The sequence below is a fragment of the Calonectris borealis genome, chromosome 10 (assembly GCF_964195595.1).
Source record: "Calonectris borealis chromosome 10, bCalBor7.hap1.2, whole genome shotgun sequence".
In the NCBI taxonomy this organism is placed as follows: Eukaryota; Metazoa; Chordata; class Aves; order Procellariiformes; family Procellariidae; genus Calonectris; species Calonectris borealis.
Window position 1 is genome coordinate 19,962,674 of NC_134321.1, and position 27,532 is coordinate 19,990,205.

The window sequence follows — 27,532 nt, forward strand, 5'->3', positions numbered from 1 at the left end:
GCAGGACACGCCCCCCTCAGGCTCCGCCCCCGGAGCGGGAGCGCGGGGCCAGCGCTCGCCCTGTGAGGTCACTTCCGGGCCGGGCCGGAAGCGGCGGGCGGGCGGCCGGATTTGAATCGCACAGCGCCGCGCGGCTGCTCCGGTACCGGGGCCGCGTCCCGCCCGGCCCGGCCGCCGCGCCCCGCCATGCCCATCCGCGCCCACTGCACCATCTGCTCCGACTTCTTCGACAACGAGCGGGACGTGGCGGCCGTGCCCTGCGGGCACACCTTCCACCGCGCCTGGTGAGCGCCCCGCCGGCCGCGGGGCCCGGGCCGGCTGCGGGGAGCGGGGCGGGTCCGGCAGCCTCTTGCCGCCGTGGGGTGTCAGCCCCGTAGGGCTGCGGGTTCCCCCAGCCGGGGCGAGCCCGCGGCCGTCCCGCCCGGCAGCCCCTGCCGCCGGTCACCCTGCTCGGGCTGCCCCCCTCCGAGGGGGCTCCGGTGCTCGCTGCGCCTCTGGTACCTGCTGTGCCCCCTCCTCCCCCGCTCGGGCTCGGTTGCTGAGGGCGCTGCCGCGTCCCTCTGACCGGCGGAGGCCCGGGCCGCTGCGGAAGCCATAGCGGCAGCGATCCCGCTTTGCGGGGAGTCGGAGGAGCCCACGAAGCTGCCGCAGGAGCCTCGGCTGCGTTGTCACTCCTCTGCCTGTGGCCTCCCTTCTCCGGGAGGGCCGGTGCCAGCAGATTGCTCCTACACAGGGTGTTTATCTGGAAGGAGCGGCGTTAGAGGATGAGTGCAGCCTCCCAGGCAATTTCATGCTTTTGCTGGAACGGTTTTGCAAGTGTTTGTGTTGGAAGGAAACGGTTCTTCTGAGGAAATAAATCCTGTGTGTGGGGAGGGAGCGGGCATTTGCTTTTCTGGCTAACTAACTTGGAGAGGGACCCTCGCTCGCAGGTGCGATGGTCGCTTCTTGACCAGCCTCGCTTGCTTGACCAGGTCTTGATGGTCACTTCTTGACCAGGGCTCGCTCTCCTCTAACAACCAGCGCAGGAGGGAGAGCTTCCACAGGTAACCTGCTAGCTCCAGATTGCTACTCTGCTCCAAAAATAAACCCTTCCGAGTGTGACGTGATGGCTTGGTTGCAAAATGCATTAGTAGCGATCCTGGGGAGCCCGACAGGTTTGCATTCATCATCTTGGAGCAGAGACCGGCCTGGTCTCCCTCGCTCCGCGGACGCGTGTTTGGTGTCAGTGGCACCCTTTGGAGCTGGCCAAACTGGGGATCTCTCAGCTGTCATATCCCGATATAGCAGCTCTTGTGCCACTCTGCGTGTGGATCCGTTCACTCCTGCGAAGCTACAGTTGTTCAAAGACTCTCTCCCAGGGAGATCTGAGCTCTGTAAAAGCTCTGCCCTGCTAAAGATAAGCTTGCACGCTAAATTCAGCTGGGAATTGTCTCGGAGACGAAGGTAGAGTGCGCCTGCTGGAACACGGCGTTCCCGTTAGCTGCACCTCTGGACTAAATGTTTGCGTTTCTGTTTTTAGTTTGTAAAAAGGAGTCGCATCCTTCTGTCTCCTGGTGAGTTGGGGGGTAGCCCCAGGGAGCAGCGCTCCTGGATTTTAAGGATTTACTGTTTGTTTTCTTTTCCTTTCTCAGTCTTATCCAGTGGTTTGACACAGCACCAAGCCGGACTTGCCCGCAGTGCAGAATCCAGGTAAAACCATCGCCTCTGTACACCTCCGTATCTCTACGGCACGATGCTCTGCTAAAGGGCACCCAGGAGCCGTGGTCTGGGCCTGTGGTGGTGCAAGGAAAAAGTTCATGGTATGGAGAGAACTTGCTCTCCCCAAGAGTATCTCCTCAAAGGCCTAGAGGGTGACCTCTCCTCAGCCACCCTTCCGATCAGAAGGGGTGGTCCGAGGGTGCCCTACTGCTGCCCGTATTGTAGCTCCTCTAGGAAGGGTCTCTGGGTTTTCACGGCTTTTATTTAGGCTGAGTAAGTATTGGCATAATGATAGAAGGGGCTGGAAGGGGTTAATCAGGACATCAGGGTTGCATCTCTACGGTACCCTGCTGCTCGCCGTCAGGTAAGCAGCCCATTCTGCTGCACATGGTCGTTATAATTGAGTCCTTGCTTTGCAGCACTCGGCCCTTCGTTGAGAAAAGCGAAGGCTGGGGAGGGAATGAAGGATGTGCTCTGCTTCTGAGGTGGGAAGCCAAGGCTTGGGGATCCAGTGGCTTAATCGGGACCTGAACTTCTTCGAAGTCCCTTGTGTCACCAGCCTTGATGCCGCCAGTAGGTCTTGGCATGTAGTGGCCGCAGGAGATGTTGCCTCACACTCGGATGTCGGCTTTAGCCAGCTGCAGCTTGGGCTTGTTCTGTGTTCGTGCTTCTTTCTTCCTCTCAAGGTCTTGGCCCTTGTTCCTTCCCTGACTTGTTGATTCCCTCTGTTCTTCACTGCCTCTTACATCTCTGGGTTACCATGGAGTTATCGTGAAATAACATCTTATGTAGCAGTAACTATGCAATTAGCTGGTGTCATGACTGTATATAATACTTAAAACACAAAGCTGTAACTGCATGGGGGAGGTGTGGAGAGCTATCAAATTCAATTACAGCACCTTCTGCCTGCAGAAAGCAGCACGTACTTCTGTCTTAGGATTTGGCATCATGTTAGCTCAGCGTCAGCTGCTTGGGCCTTGGCTGCCAGAGAACAGGCTGCGCTTGATTCAGAAATGCCTGAATCTTTCTGCTGCGGCTCAGGAGCCTGGCTGGAGTCGCGCTCCCAAAACTGAGTGGGGGGTCTGCTGCTCTGCTGATGAGCCAAAGCAGAGTGTCGTTGCTAATGGTGTTGAGCACGTGATCCGAGTTGCCTTTCATGGCCCTGTGACAAGATGGTACCTTCTCCCCCTCCATCTGTCTTCCATATCCGTTGTGTTTCCATACGTGTGCCCATCAACCTCTTCTGTCTCCTGTGTTTAGGTCAGCAAAAGACATGTCATCAATAAGCTGTTTTTTGATGTTGCCCTGGAGGAGCAGACAGCACCGGACGCGGAGACCTTGCAGGTAACTTGACTGGGTGGTTCTCCTGTTGTGTGATGCTTCAGCGTCTTGGAAGTGCGGCCTGGGCTGCCGGTCCTCTGCCAACGGCTGCTTCCTGAGCTGGTGCTCGCTGTGCTCGTGTTTCAGACCTGAAGCACATCAGTGTCTCCTGCCTGTCTCTGTTCTCCCTCTCGGTCCTTGCCCAGTCTCAGCTCTGTTGTAAGGAAGTCTCCATGTGGTGGTTTAGAGTTCCCCCTGACCAAATATCCTGTGGTGATTCAAGAAGCCTCCTATGCTTCACTTGCTCTTCCTTCTGGTTCTCGCCTTACCTGGAAACCTCCTGAAGCAGCATCAAATAAACATCCAACTGCTGCTCCTCCGTTGGGTCTCAAAGCCTGGGGGATGAGGCTACAGAGCTTTTCCAAAAGGCAGGAGAAGGAGAATCCCAAATGCAATGAACTGCTGCCGGTGTCTGTGGCTCGGCTGCGTGCGAGCCCTGCTAAGCCCTCTGGAAAGAAGGGACTGTTAGAGGGAGTGCCACCTCCTCCCTTCTCTGCAGGTAGGTTTGTTTCCACGGCCTGTAAGGAGGTGGAGCAGTCTTGGTTCCCCAAGATAAATTAGGAAAGGGACTACCTGAAGCTGCACCAGCAGTGGTGAACGGTGCTGAGGCTGGGCCCTTGTGGGGGGAACCTGGCTGGAGCCGGGGTGCTGGATGATGTTCTCCAAGTGCCACCCTTAGGTGTGGAGAGCTGGGGGTGAGAAGGGATGGACGCAGGGCGGCCGTTCTGTGTTCTCCTCCTTTGCTCAGTGTGGATGAAGCATAGCTCCTTATGTCTTGGAGTTAACTCTTCCAAAAAAAAGTAATCAGTTGACCTTGATATAATGGGATGCTTGTACCCTCTTGTGTTTAGTATCAGCATGTGCAGCAATTACCATAATTAGCAGTTGCCATGACAATGCTATATGTGTATCGTATGTTTTTAAAATAAAGCCAGCCAGATGATAATGTCATTCTTAAAGACCGCTAATAAAGAAACTGAAGGCCAAAGTATGTGTGCTGAGGAAACGAAAAAGCATCTCTGGGCACTTGAAGCTGTGTGCCCTAGAAACAAAGCAGTGGCTTGGAGCGGATAAACATTGCCTTTAGTACATATTCAGATCTGTTCTCGCAAGTGTAAATAGATGAATGACTCAGAAATGGGTTGACTGGAGAAAATGGCCCTAGAAAAGCTTTCTGTTCCCTCTCACCCCCACCCCAGGATCTAAGATGGGTCCCCCCCAGCCTTCCCCGCCAGGCAGGCTGTGCAGCATGGTAACTTGATGGTAACTCATTGTGCTCCTACAAAGTTTGTTGTGCGGCCCTCAGAGCAACATCTAGCCCTGAGTGTGCAGCTTTCCTAATGAGAGTGCTTGAGGTCACTATCTAATGGGAAAGAAAAATATTTTCTGTGTAATTAGCGTAGTCAGTTTGTATGGGTATTTACTGATCGTGCCCCGTGCACTGATTCAGGTTGCTGCTGGGCTGATGCTGGTTTGTCACCAGTTCCACGTTGTGTGCTGCCTTGTTTCTGGAGGACATGGAGCACCTTAAGAACATGGGTGACCATCGTGGGTGGGATTTAATGTCCATTTAGACTGGAGTTCTGTCTGCAAAAACAATTGGTGACTTCCTCAGCCAGAACTGATTTCACCTCAAAAAGCCCTCAAATCCAGGGTTTGTTGCCAACCACTGTCTCTCCCTCCAAGAGCCTGGACGTAGAGTGCTACTCTGCTCCGTAATCAACTGGAGCTGTATCTGTGCAGCCTGCAGATGTCCTGAAATGAGCATTTGGCCTCCTGCCATGAAAAGGTGGGACTGGGGCAAGGGAGCGTGCTTCAATGTGCTAGAAAGCAGAGTGCGCAGCTGCGGTCCGGGGAGACAAGCTTGGGATGCTCTTCTGAGAACCAGTCTTATGCACCCAGTTATAAGTGATCAAAAAAGTTCCCTCATAATCTGAAACCTCTTCGTGTTGTTGCAGAATTATCCAAATTATCTTTTGGATAATAATTGTCTTTGGTGCTATTCCTCACTCTTGCTTCTGCCCTGAAATGTTTACAGTCGAAGGAGTGCCGGGGCTGCTTTGCTTCCCACCACCGGGCATCAGTTTCGGCTGAAACGCCGGGGGAACTTGGTTCCCTGGAGTAGCTGCAGACCACAGGCTGAACGCTGCAACGTGTCCAAGTGTTTCTGGGTGCTGAGCCTGGATTTATCCTGTATTGCTCTTAAAGGTTGTCCTCAGTGATCAGAACAGTCTCCGTGTTCCCAGAGCAGGAAAAGTGTGGGTTTTGGGGTGTAACAGCTCGATGAGGCTGTCTGGAACCTGACACTTCCCATTGCTTGTGATCTGGGGAGCCGAGAGCCCTTCTTCTGGAGGAAACTCGGAGACTTGGGCTTGTTCAGCTTGGCAAAAAGGAGGAAGGAGGAGCAGGATTCCTGCCTGTAAATCCACTGGGAAGGGTAGAAACCTGGGCAGACAGCTGTCTGTCTGTGGTCAGGATATACTCATTTGATCTTAGGAAAATGTGATCTTGTAACTCAGGCTGGCAGAGAGAGGAGAGCTTCTATCACAGGAGTGAAAACTGGGAGCAGCCTTTAGGAGCAGTGGTGGAAGATGAGGGATTTCAGATTAAGTTGATGAATGAGGTAATGTTACATAGCTGCCCACAGTAGCCAGGCATTTCTTTGCTATCATGCTAATTAGCCCATTTTGTGAGCTCACTAATCGTTCCTGAATAGGACTCTGAGGAAGCTACTCCAGAATAGTTCCTGCAGCAGAGTTAATTCCATGTCAGCCCTCCAGCTGTTGTCCCCCCGGGGGCAAATCCAAGTCAGCTCTGCTAGGCTTTGCATTTAGTCCCTTCTGCTTACTGAGCTTGACATCCCATATTCTCTCTCCTGCCTTTATTGTCAGTAGCAGAGCTTCGCCCTGGCCCCGTCAGTTCCGTGGTCACTGGTGCTGCTATTCTCAGCTCAGATTTGCATGTAGCGTTCCGGGTTGCACAGATTTGTGTGCTCTGCTTCAGTACTGTGTTGGCATTTTATTGTGGTTTTATTCCACTGCAGTTCCTGCCTGACTTGTTATGTGCTTTCCTCTGCAGTTCTCTAACACAGCTTTTTAAGTAATCTTCTGTTGACTCTTTCTTGTATATATTTTTCTCTCTATTTTTTTTATATATATACACACATATATATATTTATATATTGCCCTTCTTTGTAACCTCTCCATACTTCCTTTGCCCATTTGCCCGTGTTCATAAGTCATATCGCTTCGTTATCTATAATTTAAGCTGTGGGGCATTTGCTGTCTCCTTCTGATCCTTAACGAAGGCACTAGAAACATTTGACCTTCCCCAGACCCTTGTGGCATCCAGGAGTTATGTGCCCTCAGTTGGGTATGGATTGGTTTATCGCTGATCTGTTCGTGGCCATTCGACCGAGCTGTTAGCTCATATCAGCATCCCCAACTGCAGTGACTTCAGTGTCCGTCAGAATGCTAGCTGGTGCCTCTTGATTGCATGCTTGGTTACCTCTCCAGGCATTTGGACATGCCCTCCTGTCTGCCACCTGCACCCAATTAAAGTTCATTTCAGTTCAAAGCAACTCTCAAGCCAGTTAGTCTGGCAACATCCCTGCCTTATTGCCTTGTTTAGGTAAAACGTTATAAAAATTGTTCCTGTCTGATTTCCTGTGTTTCCCTGAGAGCCTTCCAAAATTATTCAGCTAAAACAAGATGACTGACAGTGTGAGAAACACAAGGTTGACAAGGCTAAGACGAAACTGGGATCTTCTCTTCTCCCCCTGAAGAATGCCAGTTGGAGGTGCTCTTTGCGTTCCCTGTGATAGTACTTGCTTGTAACGTGGTGCTTGCTGTTACTGCGTTCCCTTCTTAGCGCCTGGCCGGTGCAAACGTCCTGCCGAGAAACCTCTCGGGTCCTTTTGAGATCTGGTGAAAGCTCCTCTGCAGGGCATTTCCTAATCGGGTTTTCTGTGTTGTGTTTCAGAATGAACTGGACAAGGTGAAGGCTCAGCTCTCTGTGAAAGGTGAGTTCCAGCTGCCGGCGGGGGATCGGCAGCCCACGATCGACAGGTCCTGGGCTCTGCCTGTGCTAGGTGGCTTGCCCTGGGCTCTGCCTGTGCTAGGAGGCTTGCCCAGGCCTGAGGAAGCCCTGTGCAGAGCCTGCCCCTCTCTGAAGCCGAGGGCACGGTGCAGGCTGCAAACTGTTTTGCTGGAGCAGCTTCTTCACAGCTTTTTCTGAGGCGAGACCTCCGAAAGCTGTACAAAGGTTGTATGACGGAGCCAGAGTCCACAGCCTGGCCCAGCTCTGCTGTAAGTGGGGAGCTCTCTGCAAGTTTAGAGACATACATGCAATTTTTTTGCCCCTCTTCCTAATCACAAGCTACAAAAGTGCAGCACAGCTATATCTGGAGCAGGCTTGCTGAAAGCAAAACCCTTGGTTTGCTCACTGGAAAACTCACAGCTGCAGATGGCAAAGGCTTGTTCCTTCTAACAGATGAGGGGGTAAAAGTGGTGCCCAAGCAGCAGTGGGAAGGCTTTGGATTTGTTTGGCTGTTGCAGTGCCACATGTCGCGCGAAGAGCAGACGGAGTTCAGTGTGTGTGTGCTTCCATTTTCCCATTTTTAATTTTAGAGGATGTTTGAGGGAGGCAGGAAAAGCAAAAGCCCTGGAGACTTGTCGATGGGTTTTAAGCATCGTCTGTAGGCAGCCTGTCATCAGAACATGAGTCATGAGCAGCGAAAGGAAAATGTCAGTCTGAGTGACAGAAATCCAAAGACACACTAGCAGAAGGGGAAAAAGAAAAATCTTTAAAGAATGCTGGGGGCTCACCCACGCTCTGAGAGTCGACTTTCCTCTGCCTTCCCTGCGTGCACGAGACAGACATGAATAGCCAGTAGATGGAGGATTCAGTCCTTAGCCTGAGAGCAGAATTGGACGGTCTGCACGTCTCTATTCTGAGGCCTGTTCTCTTGCCAGCTTGGTTGAGTTTAGTGACTTGGTAGAGAGCCAGATCTTCTGGGGAAGGTGGCTGGGATTCTTGCTAGGATGTTATCCAAGAAAAACTGCTCGAAGGCCTGCTCATCTTCTCGACTTCTGGTGAGTAGAGGTTGGATTCGACGTTCCCTGTCCCATTCTCTTTTCCTATTGAAAACGAGACGCTTCTTCCCACTCCTGCCTCCTTTGCTGTGGGCACTCTGCTCTCTGGTGGTTCTTGTGTATAAATTCTTTACTTAAAGACGTGCTCTGTGCTGTGTGCCGTAGAGGAGCTGTGTAATTGCCAGTCTCTGATCAGCTTGCAAATGGCTCTAGAGGTGCGGAGCTCCGAGCAGACCCAGCAGGCGATGTGGGAGGCACTCTGAATGAGCTGAAAACTCATCCCGGCAGCACAGGGAGGTTTGACTCCTGCCATCTGCCTCTGGGCAGCTGGGAACAGAGGAGGGTGAAGCCCTAACTCTTTTTGGTGGATGTGGAGTCCCTGCAAATGCAGGGGAGCGTCTCCAGGCTGTGCTGCCTCTGGTGAGGAAGGGTTATTCAGATCAATGGAGAAAAAATGCTTTGCTAAGAAATAAATCTGTGTTTCCCTAGCCACCTGCGTGCTTCTGCTGGGATATGTTCCTCTCTTCTTCGCCAGTCCCACGTGGCTCTTCCCATCTGATCGAGCAGTGAAACTGCACTGCAGGTCACGCTTCCATGGGATGTGGTGGCACAGTTTGAAGCCGGATTGCTTGCAAGGAGAAACAGCTTGTGGAGAGGCACTGATTTGCTCTCCACTATTGTCAGGCTGGAGCCACAGAGAATTTTAGCAAAGACAGAAGATGCTGAGCTGAAGGCTTTACCCTGCTCTCAGCAGGGTTAGACAGAGGCATTGCTGCTTTCCCTCATTGCCCAACTGCTTCGAGCTTTCCAGTGATGCTGGCTGTTCCGTGCTTAGGTCTGTCAGCTCCTGATGATGGTTCTTGCTTTGTGAGCTGTACTTCCCTTGTCTCGACAAAACGAATTGAAATCTGGTGTTGTTTTCCACCATCTTCTCTCTGGTGGTCAGAGGCATGTGCTTTGTTCCTGGATTGCCTGTGTGGGGAGGGACAGCAGGACTCAAAGGTTTTGTGACCCGCAAAAAGTGGGCGCTCTGGGGAATCTACTTAAGCCGTCACATGTCCTGCGAAGTCCCCAGGGCCCAGCAGAGCTCTGCTTTGCTGCCTCTTGCCCTCCAACGTAGGTGCTGTGGTGAGGGTAGTTGCAGCAGCGTGGTGACGCAGCAGCGTGGTGGATCGCTGTACGCAGCCACCCAACAGCCCCCAAAGGGCTTCCCTGCATGTAAGGCTCCACGTGGAGAGGACGGGCTGGGGGCTCGGCTCTCCAGCTCTGTGGCAGCTCGGTGTAGCTCGAGAACAGTTTTCCCTGTGCAAGCCTGGCTGTGAGAGCATGCAAGAGTTAAGATGCATCAGCTTAATGCTAGCAGGGCTGGCACTGGGAAGCTATTAAAGGGAACTTGTTATCTTTAGTAAAGAAAATCTTGAAGCCTGCTGGCACTGGGAGAAGCAATTGCTCAGTACAGACCCTGGTGCAGACAGCACTTAGGGAAATGGCTCTCTACAGGAACAGCCAACTCCTACCAGCCTGGAGCCTGAGGCTGTTTGTGGTGCTCCTGCTGCTGTGGGGCAGCTGAAGTCTGGGTTACCAGGCCATGACCTTTTTCTTTTTTCTTTTCCAGAGAAAGAAAAACGGGAATGCCAGGCCGTTGTGGATGGGCTGAGGGACACACTGGATGTGCGCAATGCCACAATAGAGTCGCTCCAGAAGGTGCTGGGAGAGACAGAGATGCTGTGCTCTTCTCTCAAGGTACCTTTCCCGTCCCTGACAGGACTTCAGCATTAACCATTGCACAGTCGGTGTTAGTTTTGTTGAAGGTCTCCGCAGGCCCTGCTAATAAAGAGATTGTGGTGGTGGCATTTTGGATCTGGTGCCTCGAGACTCCCATCTCCTCGATCTCTGAATGACAGAAGGGCAGCGCAGCTGGGTTTTCATGTTGGGTTTGTTAATCCGAAGCGAGTGGTCTCGCTGGTCTCGGTCCTGAGTGCGCTCCACCCGGGGTGATTCAGAGGCGTAAAAGCCAGGCCTGTGGCTTGCGTACAAGTGGCTGCACGCTCAAGGCAGAGGTGGCCGGAGTGGGAGAGAGATGCCAGCCCAGCCTGGGGGATGCTGGCTGAGCCTTGCTAATGAAGTGGCAGTGCTGATCATAAAGGTAGCAGCATGAACCGAGAGTGGGAACTGGCCCCAGCGCCCCATTGCCGAAACACTGGCTCCCTGCGGTAGAATGTTCTTCTGAAATGGGTTTAGGCCAGGCGGGATTCAAGGAAAATTAGTTTCTTAGTTTGATTGGAGGAGAAATCAAACTGAAATATATGGAGGGGGAGTTGCAAGCTTCAGCTGAGTGGGATTTGATCCAGCTAACTCTCCTGTTTCTGTTCTGTTGCCAGGGCTTTCCTTCAGTTAGGTTAGTAATGTATGAAGTCCAGGGATCAAATATTCCTGTTGTGTTTCAGCGTGCAGTGACTCAGTGTGTAGTCATGTACTGTGCGTAAACAGCGAGTGGAAGAGGGTAAGAGCAGGAGCCGCTTTGTTGGGATGTCTTGTAGTGAGCAGAGCGACTTTGCCTTGGCGGTGGGCTGGGACGGGCAGTCTCCACTGTGTGAAGATGACGTGCTTGTCACAAAAGATGGGGTTCAGGCAGGTGGGGTTTGGAGCTCCAGGCTGAAAGGCAGCGTAGGGGTCAACTGCGCTTCCCAAGACGTCTGCCCCTTGGACTACAGGTCTGACCCGATAGCTTAAACAGCACCATGTTCCTTGACCTGCAAGGCCAAGTGGCCCAGGGAGAGCTTGTAGGTGGGTTGCGGGGTCGTCTTGCTGTATGGCACCTGCAGCTGGGCTCTCCCTGGGAGGAACCAGTCCGGGAGGTCTGCCTGACGCTAGCAATGTGGTGCTGTCACGGGGTGGAAGGAGAGGGATAGTAAGGAATTAATGCCAGACAGACCTTTCTGTGAGCCAGCACAACTTTTTTTTTGCCTGACCACGGGATTATATCCAATCTGCTTGGGTGTAAAGGCAGCCTGGGTCTGTGCCATGCCAGAGATGCTCCTGGGATCTCGACTGTACCGGTGGCAGGATACTTCTGATGCTCCCTACTCCTGCAGAAACAATTGTGACAGTGGAAGCTGGTGCTTGCTGCTCAAGTCAACATCTCTGTGCTTAGCTTTCCTGCCTGGCACCTCAGGAGGAGGCTCTCTGGTTATCTTGCCTGTTGCAAAACCCTCTGTGTATGCTTAAGTCCTCTTAATGAAAGCTGGGCAGGGCAGAAGGATTAGGGACCTGGAGGTATCTTTTCTGTGGTGTATGGCGTTTCCCAGCTGAATGCCAAGCACTGTCTTATACTGCATCATTAAAGATTAAAGCACTAAACTTCTGCAGTGAAAATACAGGCTTAACTAGCTGTGACGCAGGTCAAGCCCACAGGCTGCGAGCCGTTCATGTCTTCTGCTAGCGCTGTCAGCTGCTGCTGAACCTTTGTGTGAGAGTTTGCTGCTGTTTCAGGCTGTCTGAGGCTAGGGACTCTGCTCTAACCTGGCACAAAACACTGCTTTGGGGAGCTGAAGTGTAGAGAGCTCTGGTTAGGAAGAGCCAAAGGTGGGCTCTGCTTAAGCAAGAGTAAGACATGAGCCTGCAACACTGGCCCTCTGCAAAGTCCCAGCAGTTTCACAGCTGTTTGGTTTCTGTGGAGGATGCAGATAAAATCCTTTAACTTCCGCGTGGAAGGGAGCTTTATGAGGCGATGGTCTTTGGCCAGGCTTCTCCCTGGAGTCAGCACTGTGCTGAAACCAGGCCCAGAGCCTTTTGAAGCTGCTGCGTGAGGTGCCCAGGCACACACAAATCTAGACAACACCAGACGCATTGGAACGGTGCTAATTCAGGCCAGCTTTCCCCTGTCCTCTGCCACACTGCAGATCTGTGCTTTTCCAGCTCAGCTGAGGTTCTCTGTTACTGCTGCCTACTACTGGAGAGCCTGGAAAGGTGATGGCTGTAACAGGCTTGCAGCCTCTCCAGGCAGGTGAGAAGTGCCCCGGTGGGTGTCTGATCTGGCTGTGGTCTCCCAGAAGAGACCCACTCAGCATTCCTATTTAAGCAGCTAACGGCAAGGAGAATTGGGAGGTGAAAGCAAAGGGATCAGCTGTGCATGGAGGAAAAAGCAATAACAAGGTTTGCTTGCCGTGGACACCCTTGCTTTTGAAAAACAAATTGTCGCTGTGAACACGGTACTGCACAGCCCCACAAACGCTCCCAGCAGAAAGGAGGCTAAGATGCAGTTTCAGCACCAGACTTGTCTTGCGATTAGCACTGAGACCCTGCTGCTCTTGCAAGGAGCCAGAGCTAGGGGTGCAGCAGGGAGGGAGCTAAACTCTCCGTAATCCTGGGCTGCTGAGGTGGTGATAGCATTAAGAGCTAATGTAGGCTCCCAGCTGCCCGCAGTGCGCATAAGCCAGGATATTTCTCTAACAATCCCTGGAGCCTTCCTAACGGTCTGTGTGCTTGCCTCTCTGCAGAAGCAGATGAAATTCCTGGAGCAGCAGCAAGAGGATAGCAGAAGTTCAAAGGAGGAGGCCCGCCGTCTGCGAAACAAGCTGAGAACCATGGAGCGGTGAGATTCCGGGCTCTCGGTGGGCTGCATGCCTCCCCCCTTCTCGGAGAGGGAGGGAGGGGTCCTGCTGCGCCTGCTGCAACATCCATCTCCACGTGCTGGGCTGTCTTACCCCGTAAGGCTGGAAACTGCTGCATTAGCAGGCCTGCCCTTGCCCGTCCGTGCTCTTGCCCCTGCTATGTTTCCAGACAGCTGCTCTCCCTGAACAGGGGCAAGGCCCGGTACTGGCCTCATCTCTAGCGCTTCGGGCATGGCTACATGCCATTCCTGTTATCAGAGGACGCTGGGGCAGAATCCCAGCCCAGGAACAGTCAGTCACAGGGCTATAAGGCCCAAGAGCTGCGCCATCGGCCCCATGTGCCGTATGTGTGTACAGCTGCCCCTTCTCTAGTCTGTCCACGTAGCGCTACTCTTCCCTAGCAAAAAGCCCTGCTTGTGGTGGGGCAGTTGTCTCTCTCTTCCCCGCCACAACATCCAGAGTGCCTGCAGCAGGAGCTTAGGCTGCACCAGCTCCTTGGCTGGAGCCCTGCTTCCCCCCTCTTTCCGAGCTCTGTTTGTGACTCAGGAGCTCAGGGTACTTTTTTTTTTGTGCAGGATTGAGCTGTTGCTTCAGAGCCAGCGCCCCGAAGTGGAGGAGATGATCAGAGAGATGGGAGTCGGGCAGGCAGCGGTGGAACAGCTTGCAATCTACTGTGTCTCACTGAAAAAGTAGGTGCTGCGGGCTTGGCGTAGCCGGCTCGTGCTGTCCTGGTGTGCCCGGGGAGAACCCTCTGCCCAGTACCGGCAGGCACACAGGCTCTGCGGGCCTCTTGCCGCCTGTTTGAGCCTCCACTGGGTTTTGACTGACAGATCCTGGGGACCTAGATTGGAGCCTGTCACACTGAACTGTTCCTGTTGTCACTGTAGTGACATGCGTGTCACCATGGGAACTGTCTCCAGAGCTGTCAGTGCACCTATGAGGTGACGATCATTATTCCCTCCGTTCTCCTCTCGTGCCTGGGGGGACATGAGTGGATGAGGGGCTCGGGGCTGTACCCTCTGCTGCGTTGCACTGTGCAGCTGTGGCCTCAAGCGCTCTCTGGCAAGGCGAGTCTGCAGTGCTGCCCTCCCCTACCTGGAAATCCATCTGGTCCTGCTGGGCAAAACCACAGCTTCTTTGGGTCCGTTCTGATGGCAGCTGAATAATTGTAGCTTTGATACAAAGCTGTAATGAGGCAAGTGTCCCTGTGGTGTAATTGGGAATGAATGTGCACGGCCAATAGTGTGAAGTTTCTGAAAAGTCACTTAGAACAAAATCCCCTATTTGCTGCCAGCATGGAGGCTGCTCTGTTGTCTGTCTGTCTTTTCCACTGGCAACTGAAATGTCTCCGGATCCGGTTTCCATTTTGTTGGTGAGGTCTGTTCAGGCCCTGTTCTCAGGCATGGTATCCCATGCAGCTTTTTTCTCTCCCATGGTGTAGTGGTATGTTTGACACGCTGTCAGTCGGTGTTGGTACACTCTGCTCCATTCCCTAAAGGGCTTTGGGTCTCCTGGGTTTCCTTTGGTGGCTCTGCAGTTGCAGAGCTTCGTATTAAGGGTCTTGGCTTATCTCTGAGAAGTTCTAGCTCAATCCTCTCGCAAACAGCATGACTCTTCTGGTCTCTTTGCAGGGAATATGAAAACTTGAAGGAGGCTCGGAAGATCTCTAGTGAGATGACAGAGAAGCTGAAGAAGGAGCTCTTTTCTGTCAATAGCAAGGTAAAGGAAGCATGTGAGTCGCTAGGGTGACATCTGGTCTGTAGATCCCTGTCAATAACAGTGGCCGAGCCCTCCGCAGTGACCCCCTCCCACACTGAGCACTTCTTGAGTGGTACAGGTGGTGTGGAAGTGTCAGGCTGGGGTTTCTGGGTCAGGGTGTGATGCTGCGGTGAGTGTGCGGCTCATGGGCTGTTGTCAGGAGTGCAGTCTCTGAGGACACTGGTGGGGCAGCATGTGCAGAGCCAGCCAGAGTTTGGCAGGGAGCCTGGAGTGGAAGGCAGCAGCATGCCGGTGCTCCGCTGCTTCCACTGGGCTCTGGAAGCAGCCCTGCCTTCATCCTGCCACACTGCTGAGCGTGAGCTAGCTCAGCTGCCAGCCCCTTACTGATGCAGAATTGGGCCCCTAGGAAAGGTGGGAAGGGATTTGAAGCCAGCACCATTCGAGCAGGGCTTGGCCCTGGCTTGGCACAACCACAGTCACACCCAGCCCTGTGCCTTCGGCGGACCGAACTGGGCCAGGGCTCCTGCGTGGTGCTGGGCCCAGGCAGGAGAGGTCCCCGAAGTGTGGTGAGGACATGCAGGTGGCTCTGTACAGAGCCTGCCTGGGCTGGTCCTGACCTGGTGCAGAGCTTGGAGCTGCTGATGTGCCTCTATTGCTGTGCTCCCCCTGCCCCAGGCCTGGCTGGGCTCTGTTAGCTCAGGTCGGGAATCGTTTTCTGTCAGTTCTGGTAGGAAGTCCCCAGGAAAAGTGTGTGCCTGTAGCCTTGCTCTCCAGGGCGCAGGTGTTCCCTGGGGCATGCCCGCATCCAAGCTCACAAAGTGGGAGACTGTGGGTGGATTTGGTCTATTTTTGTTACCTGACCGTGGCTGTTGTGGTCCCCTCAAATGGAGAAGGAGGTTCTCAGATTGCTGTGCTGTTCCCGAAGGGAGTTAACCCCCTACATGAGGTGCTGCTGCTGGAATCGGGCTGCTCTGGCTGAGTCAGTGCCAAGCTGCAATCACCGGCTTGGGTCAGGAGGATGCGAGTCAGTGCGCTCAGGGCTCCGGGCTTGGCTGACGGAGACCTGACTGTACCGGCACTTTGTGGGCTGGCCCAGACCCCTGAACCCACAAAAGTCTCTGATGTGGTACCAGTCCACTTCTCGACCCCTGCTCCTGGCATGCTTCCCTGTTGAATCAGGCTTGTCCATGTGCCAGTACTGCTGATGCACAACCATCTTCCATCCTGTGGTTTGTAATTCCTGTGCTCTGGCGTGTCCAAAATCCTGCAGGAATTCAGCCACCAAGTGTTAGAGCAGGGAAATGCTGTCACCATCAGGCATAAATGCTCGGGAAATGCTATAGGAAGGTTTGTGCTGGGCAAGCAGCCCTGGAGATCCCTCTGCAGGCAGCTTGAGGAAATGGGCAGGCGTTGCATTGCTCTGATACAAGACAGACTGCCACAGAAAAACCGAGCCCTGAAACAGGGGAAAGTAGCATGTGCTGCAGAGCATACCGCTCTCCTGGGGGATCTGCCGTCTCCTTTACCTACGTGTTGTAACCAGGTGTTTGTTCTGCAGCTGCAGAAAACAGTTTCAGAGTTGGAGAAGACAAAGGAGGAGTTAAAAAGCACCCAGAAGGATCTGAAGAATGCGGACAAGGAGATCTTGGTGAGAATATCACTCCTCAGTCTGCAGTAACTGGCAGCTGGCCATGGCCTGCAGCTGCAAAGCCAGGAATTACGCTGGCTTTTTGCTCAGAGACTAGGTTACCCAGCCCACCTTACCTCTCTTATGTGCCCCACCTCTGAGCTCCACCTGGCGCTGATTTATGGAAAAGGGGCAAAGCATCTGCTACTAAATCTTTCCTTATCTTGCTGTCTGCTTTCCCTCCTCCCTCCAGAGTTTGAAGAAGAAGATAGACATCCTTCAGGATACTCTGAAAGTGCCATCTGTAACCAGAGAGACACTCAGTCGACTAGTCTTTGAAAGGTTAGTGAAGTGCATCCTCAGATACAGGCCAAGGATGGAGATGGCAGGTCCAAAGTAAGAGTTGACAGTTTAACTAGCTGGGGAGGCAGAGATGTACTAGTCTGGCAGGCATCACAGGAGCGTGGTCATCTTGCTCCTTGCGTCCTATTTTGTTTTTTTTTCTTGTTGCTGACAAGATGGTGTTTCATTTACCTGGAAAAAGTGTGTGTTTTGCAGGGTTTGGGTCAGGATGGGATGGAGGAATGGGCTAGGTTTTGACAAACTCTTTGCTGCTATGCCCTGTCAGGGAAATATCCCTAAATCTGCTCTTCTGGTTGCCTCAGAGTTGGCCTTCCAGTGAGCGTGCCCTGGCATGTGGGGACCAGAGGTCTTTGTCAGGCAGAGGAACCTAGCCTGAAAATGGCATTTTTTTACATTTTTATCAAGCCCTTTCTTTTGAGGAGCCTGTGCTATTACCCCAGTACAGCAAGCTGAGTTGTGTACACAGAGCAAGTGTGCCAGTGTGTTTCCCTGGGCTCAGGGTGCTGCTGTTATAGCACAGGCCATTCAAGGGTGAACAGTAGTTTTGGGGCATTGACTATAAACTCTGGGATTTGGACTGTCCTTTCTGTTACTTGTAAGCAGAATGGGGCTCTGATCCTGGTCCCACTGCTGTCTTGCAACTCAATAGTGTAGCTTGCAGCTCTGTCTTCCTCTTGTCTGCTGGGTGGCAGGCGGTGGCCTCCTGATGGCTGACATTCTGCATGGCCTTGCAGCCCCGCTCCCGTGGAACGGCGGCACCCGAAGCTCCACCGCCCGGCCCACAGCGATGAGATCAATCTAGATGCTACTTTTGATGTGGACACCCCTGAACATCAGCCCTGCAGATCTCTCTTCAGCCCTGCAAAAAGGCAGAAGCTGGATAAAAAGCCGTGAGTTTTCCCTCCTCTTTCTGCTTCTAAAGGAGATCAAAGTCTTGCTGCTTTGGATGTTGCTGTGTGAGATCAGATAGCTCTCCAGCTGCCTGATGTCGTGCTGCAAGTTTCGTCATCATTTGCTTGGCCTTGTTTGTCCTTGCCAGCTCCACTTGAACAATAAATCTCTGCTGATTTGCTCCTTGGGCTTCTTACAGGCCTCCTGTGGTAAATCTGGCGAAGAAAGTTCTGAAGGAAACAGTGGAGGTAACAGGACTAATCTTGATTTTTCTGTATCACCTCTTTGATTCTGCTCTTAATAAGCTTGAGATAAAGGACCCGTTTTTTCCATGTAGGAGACGCTGTGATTGTAGACTGGCCCATCTATAGAACCACAGTACATGCTTCAAAGTGCTTTGCTTGGCAGTCTCCTAGAAACACTGTATTGCTGCCTCAGGCCTCCTGGAAGTGGGCAGGAGAGGGAGGGTAGAGACCCACGGGCTTTTTGCTGATTATCCTGCCTCAGACGTGCTTGGCAAACACAACGTGAGGCTGATCACAAGGGCTCTGGGGTCAGCTAAGGGGGCTGTTCTCCCAGGCTTGCTGGGTGCAATGTCCCGCCTGCCAGGCGCCGCTCCACATGAGCCCCAGTGGGAGGTTTGAAGCTGCTGTTCCTTGGCCTGACATGTGGTACAGCGGTAACTATTACCCTAGATAGCTGTCTGCGTTATTAGTGCTCCCTGTACGCGGACTAAATTCAGCAGATCATGCTGGTTAAAGGGCTTTTCTCATTATTTTGTGGGACAGAACTGGGCAGATGATCTGGAGGATGATGCTCTTAAAGGACTCTTGCCAGCATTCATCAGGAACTCTGTTCTCTCCAAGAAGCCGTCTTCGGGTAGCTTGCTGGGTCCCCACAAGAACATGGGCACTGTAAGTATGACTGTCCAGTTGGTGAGCTTGTCAAGGCCTGGCACTGCCCACCTCTGTCCTGAAGTGACCCTACAGGAGGAGGCAAATCAGGCTTTTACCTTGCCACATACAGTGTGTAGAAAATGAGTCTTGGAGCACCACCTGGCTGCTTCCCAGTCCTGCAGAGCTCCAGGGATGACAGATGCTCATTCCCTTCCTGGCAGCAGACTAAATGGCCCTCTATGTCCCATTCCTCCACCTCCTTGGAGCTTGGGGTGTTTTCCTTGTATTCCTCAGTCCCAGTGACAAAATCCTAAGCCTTGCTGCTGCTTGGAAGGCTCAGCTTGCTTCAGAAAGTGCCCAAGATACCCAAACTTTGCTAATACCCCTGGGTCTGTCCTTTTCCAAAGGTAAGGGCTTAGCACAAGTACTGAACACTTCCAGGTGCTTGTAACCCCTCCCCAGAACCTGTGGCCTGCAAGGCTCCCCCTTCCCCATAACCAACACGAGGAGAGGGAGCCAAGGCTCTGTGCAGCTGCTCCAGGCTCATGTCTTTCTCTTTCCTAGGTGAGGATGGGGTACGATGGCTTGGGAGGCAGAACGAAGTTCATACAGCCTGTATCCTTTCCTGCAGCTGGCATGGCAGAAGTGATGCTATGGGGACCTCATCTCTGTTCCTTCTCTTCGGTCTCAGCCATCCTGGGGAGTCGTGTCCCCCGGTCAACCAAAAATGGGCTGGGATCCTCAAGGAACCATCAGATTTCTCTCTATCTGACTCTGAGCTCAGCAAAGGCATCAAGGACCTGAACTTGCTTAGAGCATTATCAGTGGTGGCTCATTCAGAGAAGCAAATTAACTAGAAATCAGTACAGTTTCCAGGGACTGCCTATGCCCTTGGGATCTCTGAGCAGCAGCGAAGCGCAGCCTCTTCCTGGCCGCGTGCCTGCCAGCCCATGCAGCCGAAGCCTTCGTTCCACGCTGCTGCTCTGCTGTGCCTGTCCTGGTGGGCAGCCCTGCAGCAGGTGAGGAGCGGCTGGGCTGAGCTCACCCGGCGGGTGGGGAGCTGCTCTCACTCCCACTCCTCACGCAGGAGCAATGTACCGTCCCCTGCGGAGGCTGCCCCTCACCTGCCTTCCCCAGGCAGTACTGTCAGGGGGGTGTGTGGTGCGCCTATGGCTCTGACACCGTTCTAGCTCCTGGTGCTGGTTTTGAGGGGGTTTTTGCTCTTTATAGAAAACCAGGAGGCTGAAGCAGAGAAGCAGCCATGAGCTGGAAGTCATGACCTGCTGGGAAGCCTTGGGCTGCTGCTCCTGTGGCCTCACGGTGGAGGGACCTAATGGCAGGGAGGTGCTTGAGCCAGATCTCTGGGGCTAGATGTGCCCGTGCTGCCAGCCTGAGGGGCATGGAGAAGGTGGGCAGCCATCCCAGTGCTGCCCCTTGCCTGTGGCAGCTCTAAGCCTGAGTGCTGCAGGTGTGCTGGTTTGTGTAAGCCTGCAGTTCTGCTAGCATAGCCTGCACCTGCCGTTCCGTGCTGCGGGTTTAGTTGTTGCCACTTCTGTGTCTCCGAACGGCATGTGAGTTAAAGAGGACTTGCTGCTCTAAGGGCTCTTCTCTTGGGGTTGCTCTGCTTTGGGATGCTGCGGGCTCTGGCTGTCGTGCCTTTCCCTGCACAGTGCCCTGGCTGACATGCAGGGAAGATCTTGAAGCTCTGATGGATGTGCTTAAATGCTGTTTTGTGTGCAAGGGGGAAGCATTCCTTGACCTGTGGGACAGGAGCATGCCTGAGCTCTGCTGCTGTTGAGTAGGGGGCAAAGCCCACCCAGTGCTGCAGGGAGTTTTTCTTTGGGTGCAGATGTCTCGGTCCCAGGTCTGTGGTTCAGGCTAGTCTGCGGCAGGTATGGGATCACTTGTGTCCCCAGGGCCTTGGTCTGTAATTTCCTTGACAGTTTTACCTCCAGACAAACCTGGCAGAAATCCGTCCGTTAGCAGTGAGGAGCAAGAAGAAGAATGTCTCCAGGCCTGCGTCTGCAGCTCCCTCCGCATCTTCCTCCAGCAGCAGCCAAGCCAGGCTGGACAGTTTCCTGCAGTGAGAGCCCCCGCTGTCCCGGGGAGCGGCTGGGCAGGCGGCTGCAGGGCAGAGCGCACTCGCCCAGCGCCTGGCACGAAGCAATGGGCAACCACCGCTGTGCGGGGGGGCTACTATTTGCAAAACCACAACCGATGCTGCATTGTGGGTGAGACGAGCTGCCCGGGGGACAATCCTGGCCTTGCAGCAAGCCGACAGGAGACCAAGCCTCTGGCTAATGCTTGGACTGATTTACACCCCTCATTTTACCCCTCCTTCCTCCTATTTTCATGCAGAGTAAACAGGGTTTTATCACATTCTGGCCTGCTCAGAGCTCTACGATTGCTGCTGCTGCTGTTGGGCTCTCTGACACCAGGTGGAACTGCACTTCTGGGATGCAGCTGCAAGCTAGAGATGCGGGAAGGGTATCTGGGATGTTAGTCTGGAGCGAGAGCAGGGAGAAGCAGCTCTATGCCTGGTGTAAATAGTTCAAAGAAAGTTTCCTGGAGGAAAGTTTCCTGTAGGGCAGAGCAGCCCTGGCCCACGTTGTTGCAGGGTGGCTGTACGTTCATCAAATTGATCAGCTTCCCTCTGTTGCGGGGCCTGTGTGGGTTGGGGAGACCCACAGGCAAGGCTGGGGATGCTCTGCCTTGCCCTGGTTTGGGCCATGAAGTCCTCTGCGTTTTTGCAGGCTTGGTACTGAATCGCTGACTTGGGGAGGAGGGTGTTGGGGGTGACCCCCTGCCCTGCTTGGAAATGGGGAGATCGGTGTGCTGATGTGACCTCTGTTCTTGGCACATGTTGGTGTGAAACTCATTTATGAATTTCTATTTTTTTTTAATGAGATTGTAGAGTTTTTTGTTCTTTTGAAACTGGTCTGCCTAGTGATTTGAGGGTTTGGAAGGGCCTGAAGAAGTGCTGGAGAATGGCTCCCTTCAGGGGAGGGGGAGACTGATGGGGCTGAACCTGTCTGGGGTTCTTCAGCCGGAGACATGGGACAGGAGATCCCCCTTTGCCCCACGGCTGTAGCAGGGCTGTTCAAGCCGCAAGGAACACACTTGGTGGGGTACCTCGCTACAGCACTTGCTGTACAAATTTGTGATGTTTCCCACTTCCAGCTGCTTCGGGGTGAAAGCCTCAGTACCTGGGCTGGCTAAAACCATGTCTTTAGGGAATAAAATATACTGCCGTGCATGCTTGTTAACACAACTGGCTTCTGAGTGGTTTCCTCCCTATTGCAGCTCAGGGTGGAGGGCTGAGCTCAGGTGCTGAGCGTGGGGTGATGGATCTGCCTGTCCCTCCTGAAACCCCTGGTGCCAGCTCTCAGGAGATGGGTCCCTGCTGCAGGGAAGGGCTGCGGTGGGGTGAAGCCGTGATGAAAGCGGTGCCGACCCCCAGGGCAGCGAGCAAGGCAAGTGCCTGCAGAGCATGAGCTGTGTCTTGCCTGCATCACCTGGGGCTGACTGCTGAATGACGTGGAACGGGCGGAGAGTCTGGAGGAGCATGAGAAGAGGGTTCCGAGGGCTGGGAAACAAGCCTGGGGGGAAGGGAGGGGGGACTTAATCAGGCAGAGTGCCCTCGTCCCTTCAAGGTAGGTACCCTGTGTGTGTAAAATAAGTGACAGACTTGCTTCAGGGCAGAGACATCAAGTTCAGGGAGACCCTTTTAAGAAGGTGGCAGCGAGGCTCTGGGAGCATGGCTGGTGAGGGACGTGTTGGGGTGCTGGAGAGCTGGTGCTGTGTCTACCCATAAAGGTAGAGCTGGTCCCAGTCTGCAGTGGAGGGATTGAGACAGGCTTTTGGGGCTGTCCTGCTCTAGCCCTGGTTTGGGGACCTGTCAGAGCCAGGGGGAAGGTATTTGCATCTGATCAAGCCAGCCCTGTCCCCTGCTCAGCTACGGCCCCGGGGCCACTCTGCAGGCAGCCCTGGGGGTCCAACCCACCTGCAAAGCTCAGCCCCACGGGCTGCGTAGCCCAGTGTCCCCTCCAGCAGGGACAGCAGCACCTGCGTGAGCTGGTATCTTCGTGTTCGACTTCTGCTGGGTCTGTTGCCCCCCATTACTTTAAGCTGATTTTTATTTGAAAATAAACTCATCCTGGGCTAAAAAGTTCTCCCGCTCAAACTGCGGTGAGCAAAGGCCCTTCGTTTTGGTGTCGCTTGGTGTTGGCTCTGCCCGCTGTGTTCCTGGGTGATGTTTTCCTCCATCTCCCACCGTCTCTTAGGCTGGCATCCCCTGAGCGGCTTCCCTGGGTTTTGGCGCTGAGGCAAGTGGAAGCCAGGGCTTGCTTGCCTTGGTTGGGCAGTCAGCTGCTGGGCACCGCCTGAGCTGGGGCTGCTGCTGGCGGCTGCTCAGACCTCCCCCAAGTTTAAGGTGGATGGTTTGAGTCTTCTGTGTTGGGGAGAAAAAACAAACAGACCAAAAAAACAACAAAAACCATGAAACAAACCAGGTTTTTTTTTTTCTGTTCTGGCCATCTTTCATCCGTTCCTGCACTCTCCAGCTCCCCAGGTACTTGCTGCTTTTGGAAGTTGCTTCTGAGGCGGTTTTATTCTGTTTTATTGCACGTACACGTCGCCCCTGCCCAGAACTGGAGCCTTTTTGCTCTTGCTCGGTGATGATTTCAGCTCCTCAAAAGCCGCCTTCCTCCTTCAGGACACCCTCCACACCCTCCGCCCGGCCCCAGCGGGACAGCAGCGAGCCCCGCCCGCGGGCAGGGCTGCTCCCTGGGCGGGAGGGACGCCAGCCGGTGGCGAAGGGGCAGAGACGCCGTCTCCCGGGGGCAGGTTGGAGCCCGTTTCTATTTCTGTGCGGTGGGAGGTGAGACCGGACCCAGTTTCACGTTTATTTTCGGCTGTCGCTGCGCCCGCGTTGACTCACAGCCCATAAAAAGCAGCTGCTGGTGTTAAATACCGGGAGCGGCATCGCGTCCCCCGCTGAGGGGTGGCAGTCAGGTGGGGGGGGCCGCTCTGTCCCTGCCCTGCCTGGGGACCCCGGGGTCGCCCGGGGCGGGGGGGTCCTTCCTCTGCTCCCCCTGCCAGGCCCGATCCTGGCACGAGGGGGAGCGAGAGGCCACGGGGGGGGGGGGGGCAGGGGGTGCTGAGCCCCTCGGCACGGCCTCTGGGCTGCAGCCCCTTCCCCGCCCGCCCCGTGGCACCCCCCGGGTGCCCCGTCCCCCCGCCTGCCTCCCGCGGGAGCCTGCTCTGCTTTTAACGGGAGCTTTAATTATTGCCGCCTCTCGTTAACTACGGGCGAGATCTGGGTGAGGTGTAATTGCGCCGGCGCGCTGCATGGCGGGAGCCCCGGGTGGGGCTGGGCTCTCTCCCAAAGGCACCTCTGCTCTGTGACCTCATCAGGCAGCCTGTGACCTCATGCAGAGAGGGCACGCCTGTTGGCTGAGCGCTGTGTGACCTAATGGGGAAGGGGGGTGCTGGTTGGCTGGGCACCCCATGACCTCCCCGGGGGAGCTGGGTGCTCACGGGCTGAGCCCAGACATCAGGGAGAGCGTGTGAGCTCACTGGTTGGTCCCTGTGACATCATGGAACAGCGACAATGATCACTGGCTGAGCACTGTGTGACCTTGTGGGGGACTGGGTGCGTGTTGGCTGAGGGCTCTGTCACCTCATCAGAGAGCCCGTGACCTCACATCAGAGCCAGTGTGCTTACCCACTAGGCAGTGTCTGACCTCACTGGGGAGCCTGTGACCTCACAGGGAGCTCCATGCTCATTGCCTGGCTGTGAGTGACCTCCTAGGACAGCCCGTGACCTCATGAGGTAGCAGAGTGCTCATTGGCCAGTAGTGTGTGACATCCCAGGGCTGACGTTCCAAGGCTGCCTGTGACCTTACAGGGAGCAGGACGCTTATTGGCTGGCAGGGTTTGACATCCCAAGGCAGTCCATGACCTCATGGGGGAGGTCAGGGTGCTCATTGGCTGGCAGACTGTGACCTCCCAAAGGAGTGGAGAGCCTATTGCCTGGCGTGATGTGACATCCTGGCGCAGCACATGACTTCATAAGGGAGGGAAATGCTCATTGGTTGGTAGGGTGTGACATCCTGCAGCAGTCTGTGACCTCATGGGTGGGCAGATGCTCATTGGCTGTCAGGGTGTAAACCTCATGTGGGAGTGAGCGTCCATTGGCCATCAGGGTGTGACCTCACGGGAGACTGGATGCTCATTGGCTGCCAGGGTGTGAGCTCGCGGGGCGCCGCCTGGCGGGTGCGAGCGTTGCAGAGCACCGATTGGCCGGTGGGCTTGGCGGGGCGGAGCGCTCCCGCGCGCCCGCCGTCGCCTGGCGCCGCCATTGGCTGCCCCGGCGCACGCCCGCGGGGTGGGGGGCACGTGCCGGCGGGAGGGGGGAGGATGGAGGGCGGGGCGGCGGGCGGCGATTGGCCGGGCGGCGCGCGTGCCCGCGGCGCGAGCGGGCGGGCGGGCGCGGGCCGGCGCATGCGCGGGGCGGCGGGGCAGGCGGCGATGGCGGCGCGGGGCTGATGGCGGCGGAGGCGGCGCTGCGCTGAGGGAGCGGTCCCGCCCGGCCCGCCATGGGCAACGAGGCCAGCCTGGAGGGCGGCGGCGACGACGGGCAGCTGCCGCCCGCCGCCGCCGCCGCCGCCGCCGCCGCCGCCACCGGGGCCCCGCCGCCGCCCGCCGCCGCCAAGCCGCCTTCAGCACCGGGCGGCGGCGGACAGCTCCCGGGCAGCGCGCCCGCGCCCGGGCCCAGGTCAGACGGCGGGGGCGCGTGGGGCGTGGGGGGGGCGGGTGTGCGGCGAGCGGGCGGGCGCGTGGGGCTTGGGGGTAGGAGCAGGCAGGCGCGTGGGGCGCGTGGGGTGCGTGGGCAGGAGCAGGCGGGGTGCGGAGGTGTGGGGTGCTGGGGGCGCGGGAGCAGGTGGGGGGCCGGTGCGAGGGGCGGGGGTGCAGGAGGGGCCGGGGCGCGTGGGGCGGGGGAGCAGATGGGCTGTAGGGTCGTGGGTGGGTGCAGGGTTGGGGTGCGGGGGACAGGGGCGTGGGGTGTGGGGGCGGGGGGCCGAGCTGGGTGCCAGTGCATTGGGCCTGGGGGTTTGGGGCACGAGTGTTTTGGGTGTGGCGGGTGTGGGCGCGCTGGTTGCAGGTTTGCGAGGCGCAGGGAGCGGGCTGGGGTGCAGGGGGTGGCTGGGGGGCACGCAGGCAGGAGCTGCCGCTTGGGTGCAGGTCTGCGGGGTGCCTGCAGGCAAACGCAGGCAGGCGGGGTAAGAGAGGGGTGCGCGAGGGGTGCAAACCGATGGGAGACCGGGGTGCAGCCGTGTGGGGTGCAGGCAGGCAGGGAGAAGGCAGTGGGGTGGGGGCAGGTAAGGGAGGTGGATGGGGCTTAGGGAGAAGACAGAGGCACCAAGGCCGGTCACTGCTGGAGGGTGCAGCCCCAGGGGAGCTGGCAGCTCGGGAACACCGTGGGTGCTGGGGGAAGGCAAGGGTGCGGTTTGGGGCTGGGTGCGGGAGAGGGATGGTGTTCCCTCAGTGAGGAGTGCAGTGTTTTGGGGGGCAGGAGAAAGGTGGGTGCTGCCCAGTCCAGCAGTGAGGGCTGGGGCGGCCGCGGGGGGAGCGGGGTTAGGGGGAGGGAGGGATGTGGTTCGGGGTTGGGGAGCCCGGGCTGGGGGGTCCGGTCAGGGTTGGGGGGATGGTGCCTGGCAGCATGCGGCTGACAGCACCAGGGTGTGCGAGCGCCCCGAACATGGCCACCCCAAACGCGGCCACCCCAACTGGAGCCGGCACCAAACGGGAAAGGTCGTTATGTAACAGGAGGGACGTGCAGCCCTGCCAGGAGTCATCGGTGCAAAACCTCGCGGGGAACCGCGCCGAGCCGCTCTCCCTCTGCCAGGCCGGGAGGGAGATGCTTCGGAAGCGGGCGTGGGATTGGAGATATTCCTTTAAAAAAAAAGCTGATCCTAAAATATCATCCTATCTGGAAAAATAAATGCGAGAAGCAGAAAGTTGCACGGAGGGATGTGGGGGACTCGGCGGGCAGTTTGCGTGGCCGAGGCAACAGCGTTTCGGGCTCTCCGCCTCGCCCGTGCAGCGATGAGCTCTGCTTGTGTTGCCGGTCGTGTTACTTCAAACAGGAAAATGCAAGCGGGAGCCCGAACGAGAGGCTGCGGTCTCGCCTGGCGGTGCTTTCCTCTCACTCCCAGCCGGCAGGCTGCAATCGCTGCTTGCAGGCTGCACCTTAACATCCAGATGGGATTCAGGGATCCCACAGGGCGGCCGAGCTGCGGGCAGGCTTTTCTTTGTAAAATCTCTAGTAGCTTTTACACAGGGAGCATGAAAAAATACCCCTGAGCGAAATCGTGCCCGTTTTCCTTTGTGTTTTTCCAGTTCCCCTTGCTAAAGAGTCACCGACCTCTCTGCTTTGGACTCTGCCAGCGAGAACTTGTTCATAGGCTGCTTGTAACAATTTAAAATTAAATACCCATACGGCTATTTAGGCTGGCGTAACAAGATCAGCCAAGGGAGCCCTGCAGATCTGCCGTCTCTGTCCATTTTTGGGGCTGCTGTGGGGCTCCCCCATTGCTGCCCAGGGTCTGCGTTTGCTGTTGGGTACTGGGGCTGGGGGTCCTGGGAGCTTTGGGGGTGCCGGAGCACACGGGGCTGGCGAGGTGGAGGAGTCCTGAGCACTGCCATCCTCTCTCCTCTCCTGCCAGAAACACCAGGTTGGTTTTGCCAGCCGTGCCCGAGCCCTCGCACGCTGAGCTGACGCTTCTGCCCCTCCTGGGGAGCTGCTGCCGGGGAGCTGCCCTCCCTTGCAATTAATTAACGCAATTAAAGAGGTGGGCCGTGCGGGGCCTTGCGGGCTGGCAGCGAAGGCTGCCGCGGAGCGGCGGTGGGACGGGGAAGATGCTGATCTGTACCGGTGTTTAAAAACTGAGTGTGGGAGGGGTGTGGGGAGCTGAGATAACGCTGAGGGATTTTAATTCAAGGTAACAAAGGAAATGAAGGAAAAAACAGGCCTGGAGAAGAAAGTCGTCTTTGTGAGATGCAGGAGTGGGCACATAAGATAGACCAGATGTTGTAAAAGGTTTAGCAAAGCACGGCTCGTGCTGACCGAGCAGCGAGTGTGCGGTGCAAAAAGTGCCGCTCCAGAAATCCCAAGTGACCAGGGAAAGGAAAGTGAATTTCTCTCAATATCTGGGCAATTTTTTTTTTCTCTGAATTAAGTCACCTAAA

General features: G+C 55.6%; 2 protein-coding genes across 2 annotated transcripts in view; both read left to right on the forward strand.

Moving 5' to 3' along the window:
• The first annotated feature begins 99 nt into the window (after positions 1 to 99).
• Positions 100 to 21,544, forward strand: TRAIP (TRAF interacting protein). Its single transcript, XM_075159293.1, has 15 exons — positions 100 to 284; positions 1,632 to 1,689; positions 2,959 to 3,042; positions 7,060 to 7,099; positions 9,787 to 9,914; positions 12,671 to 12,765; positions 13,360 to 13,473; positions 14,416 to 14,503; positions 16,062 to 16,151; positions 16,384 to 16,472; positions 17,228 to 17,383; positions 17,584 to 17,632; positions 18,173 to 18,298; positions 18,845 to 18,895; positions 20,236 to 21,544. The coding sequence occupies exons 1-15, from the start codon at positions 187 to 189 to the stop codon at positions 20,365 to 20,367; spliced, it is 1,398 nt and encodes a 465-aa protein (XP_075015394.1). The 5' UTR covers positions 100 to 186; the 3' UTR covers positions 20,368 to 21,544.
• Positions 21,545 to 24,879: 3,335 nt separating this feature from the next.
• The window catches only part of BSN (bassoon presynaptic cytomatrix protein), a 95,376-nt gene continuing 92,723 nt past the window's right edge, over positions 24,880 to 27,532 (forward strand). Inside the window, exon 1 of the mRNA XM_075159286.1 lies at positions 24,880 to 25,058. Coding sequence (XP_075015387.1) covers positions 24,880 to 25,058 — 179 coding nt within the window. The remainder of the gene's footprint in view (positions 25,059 to 27,532) is intronic.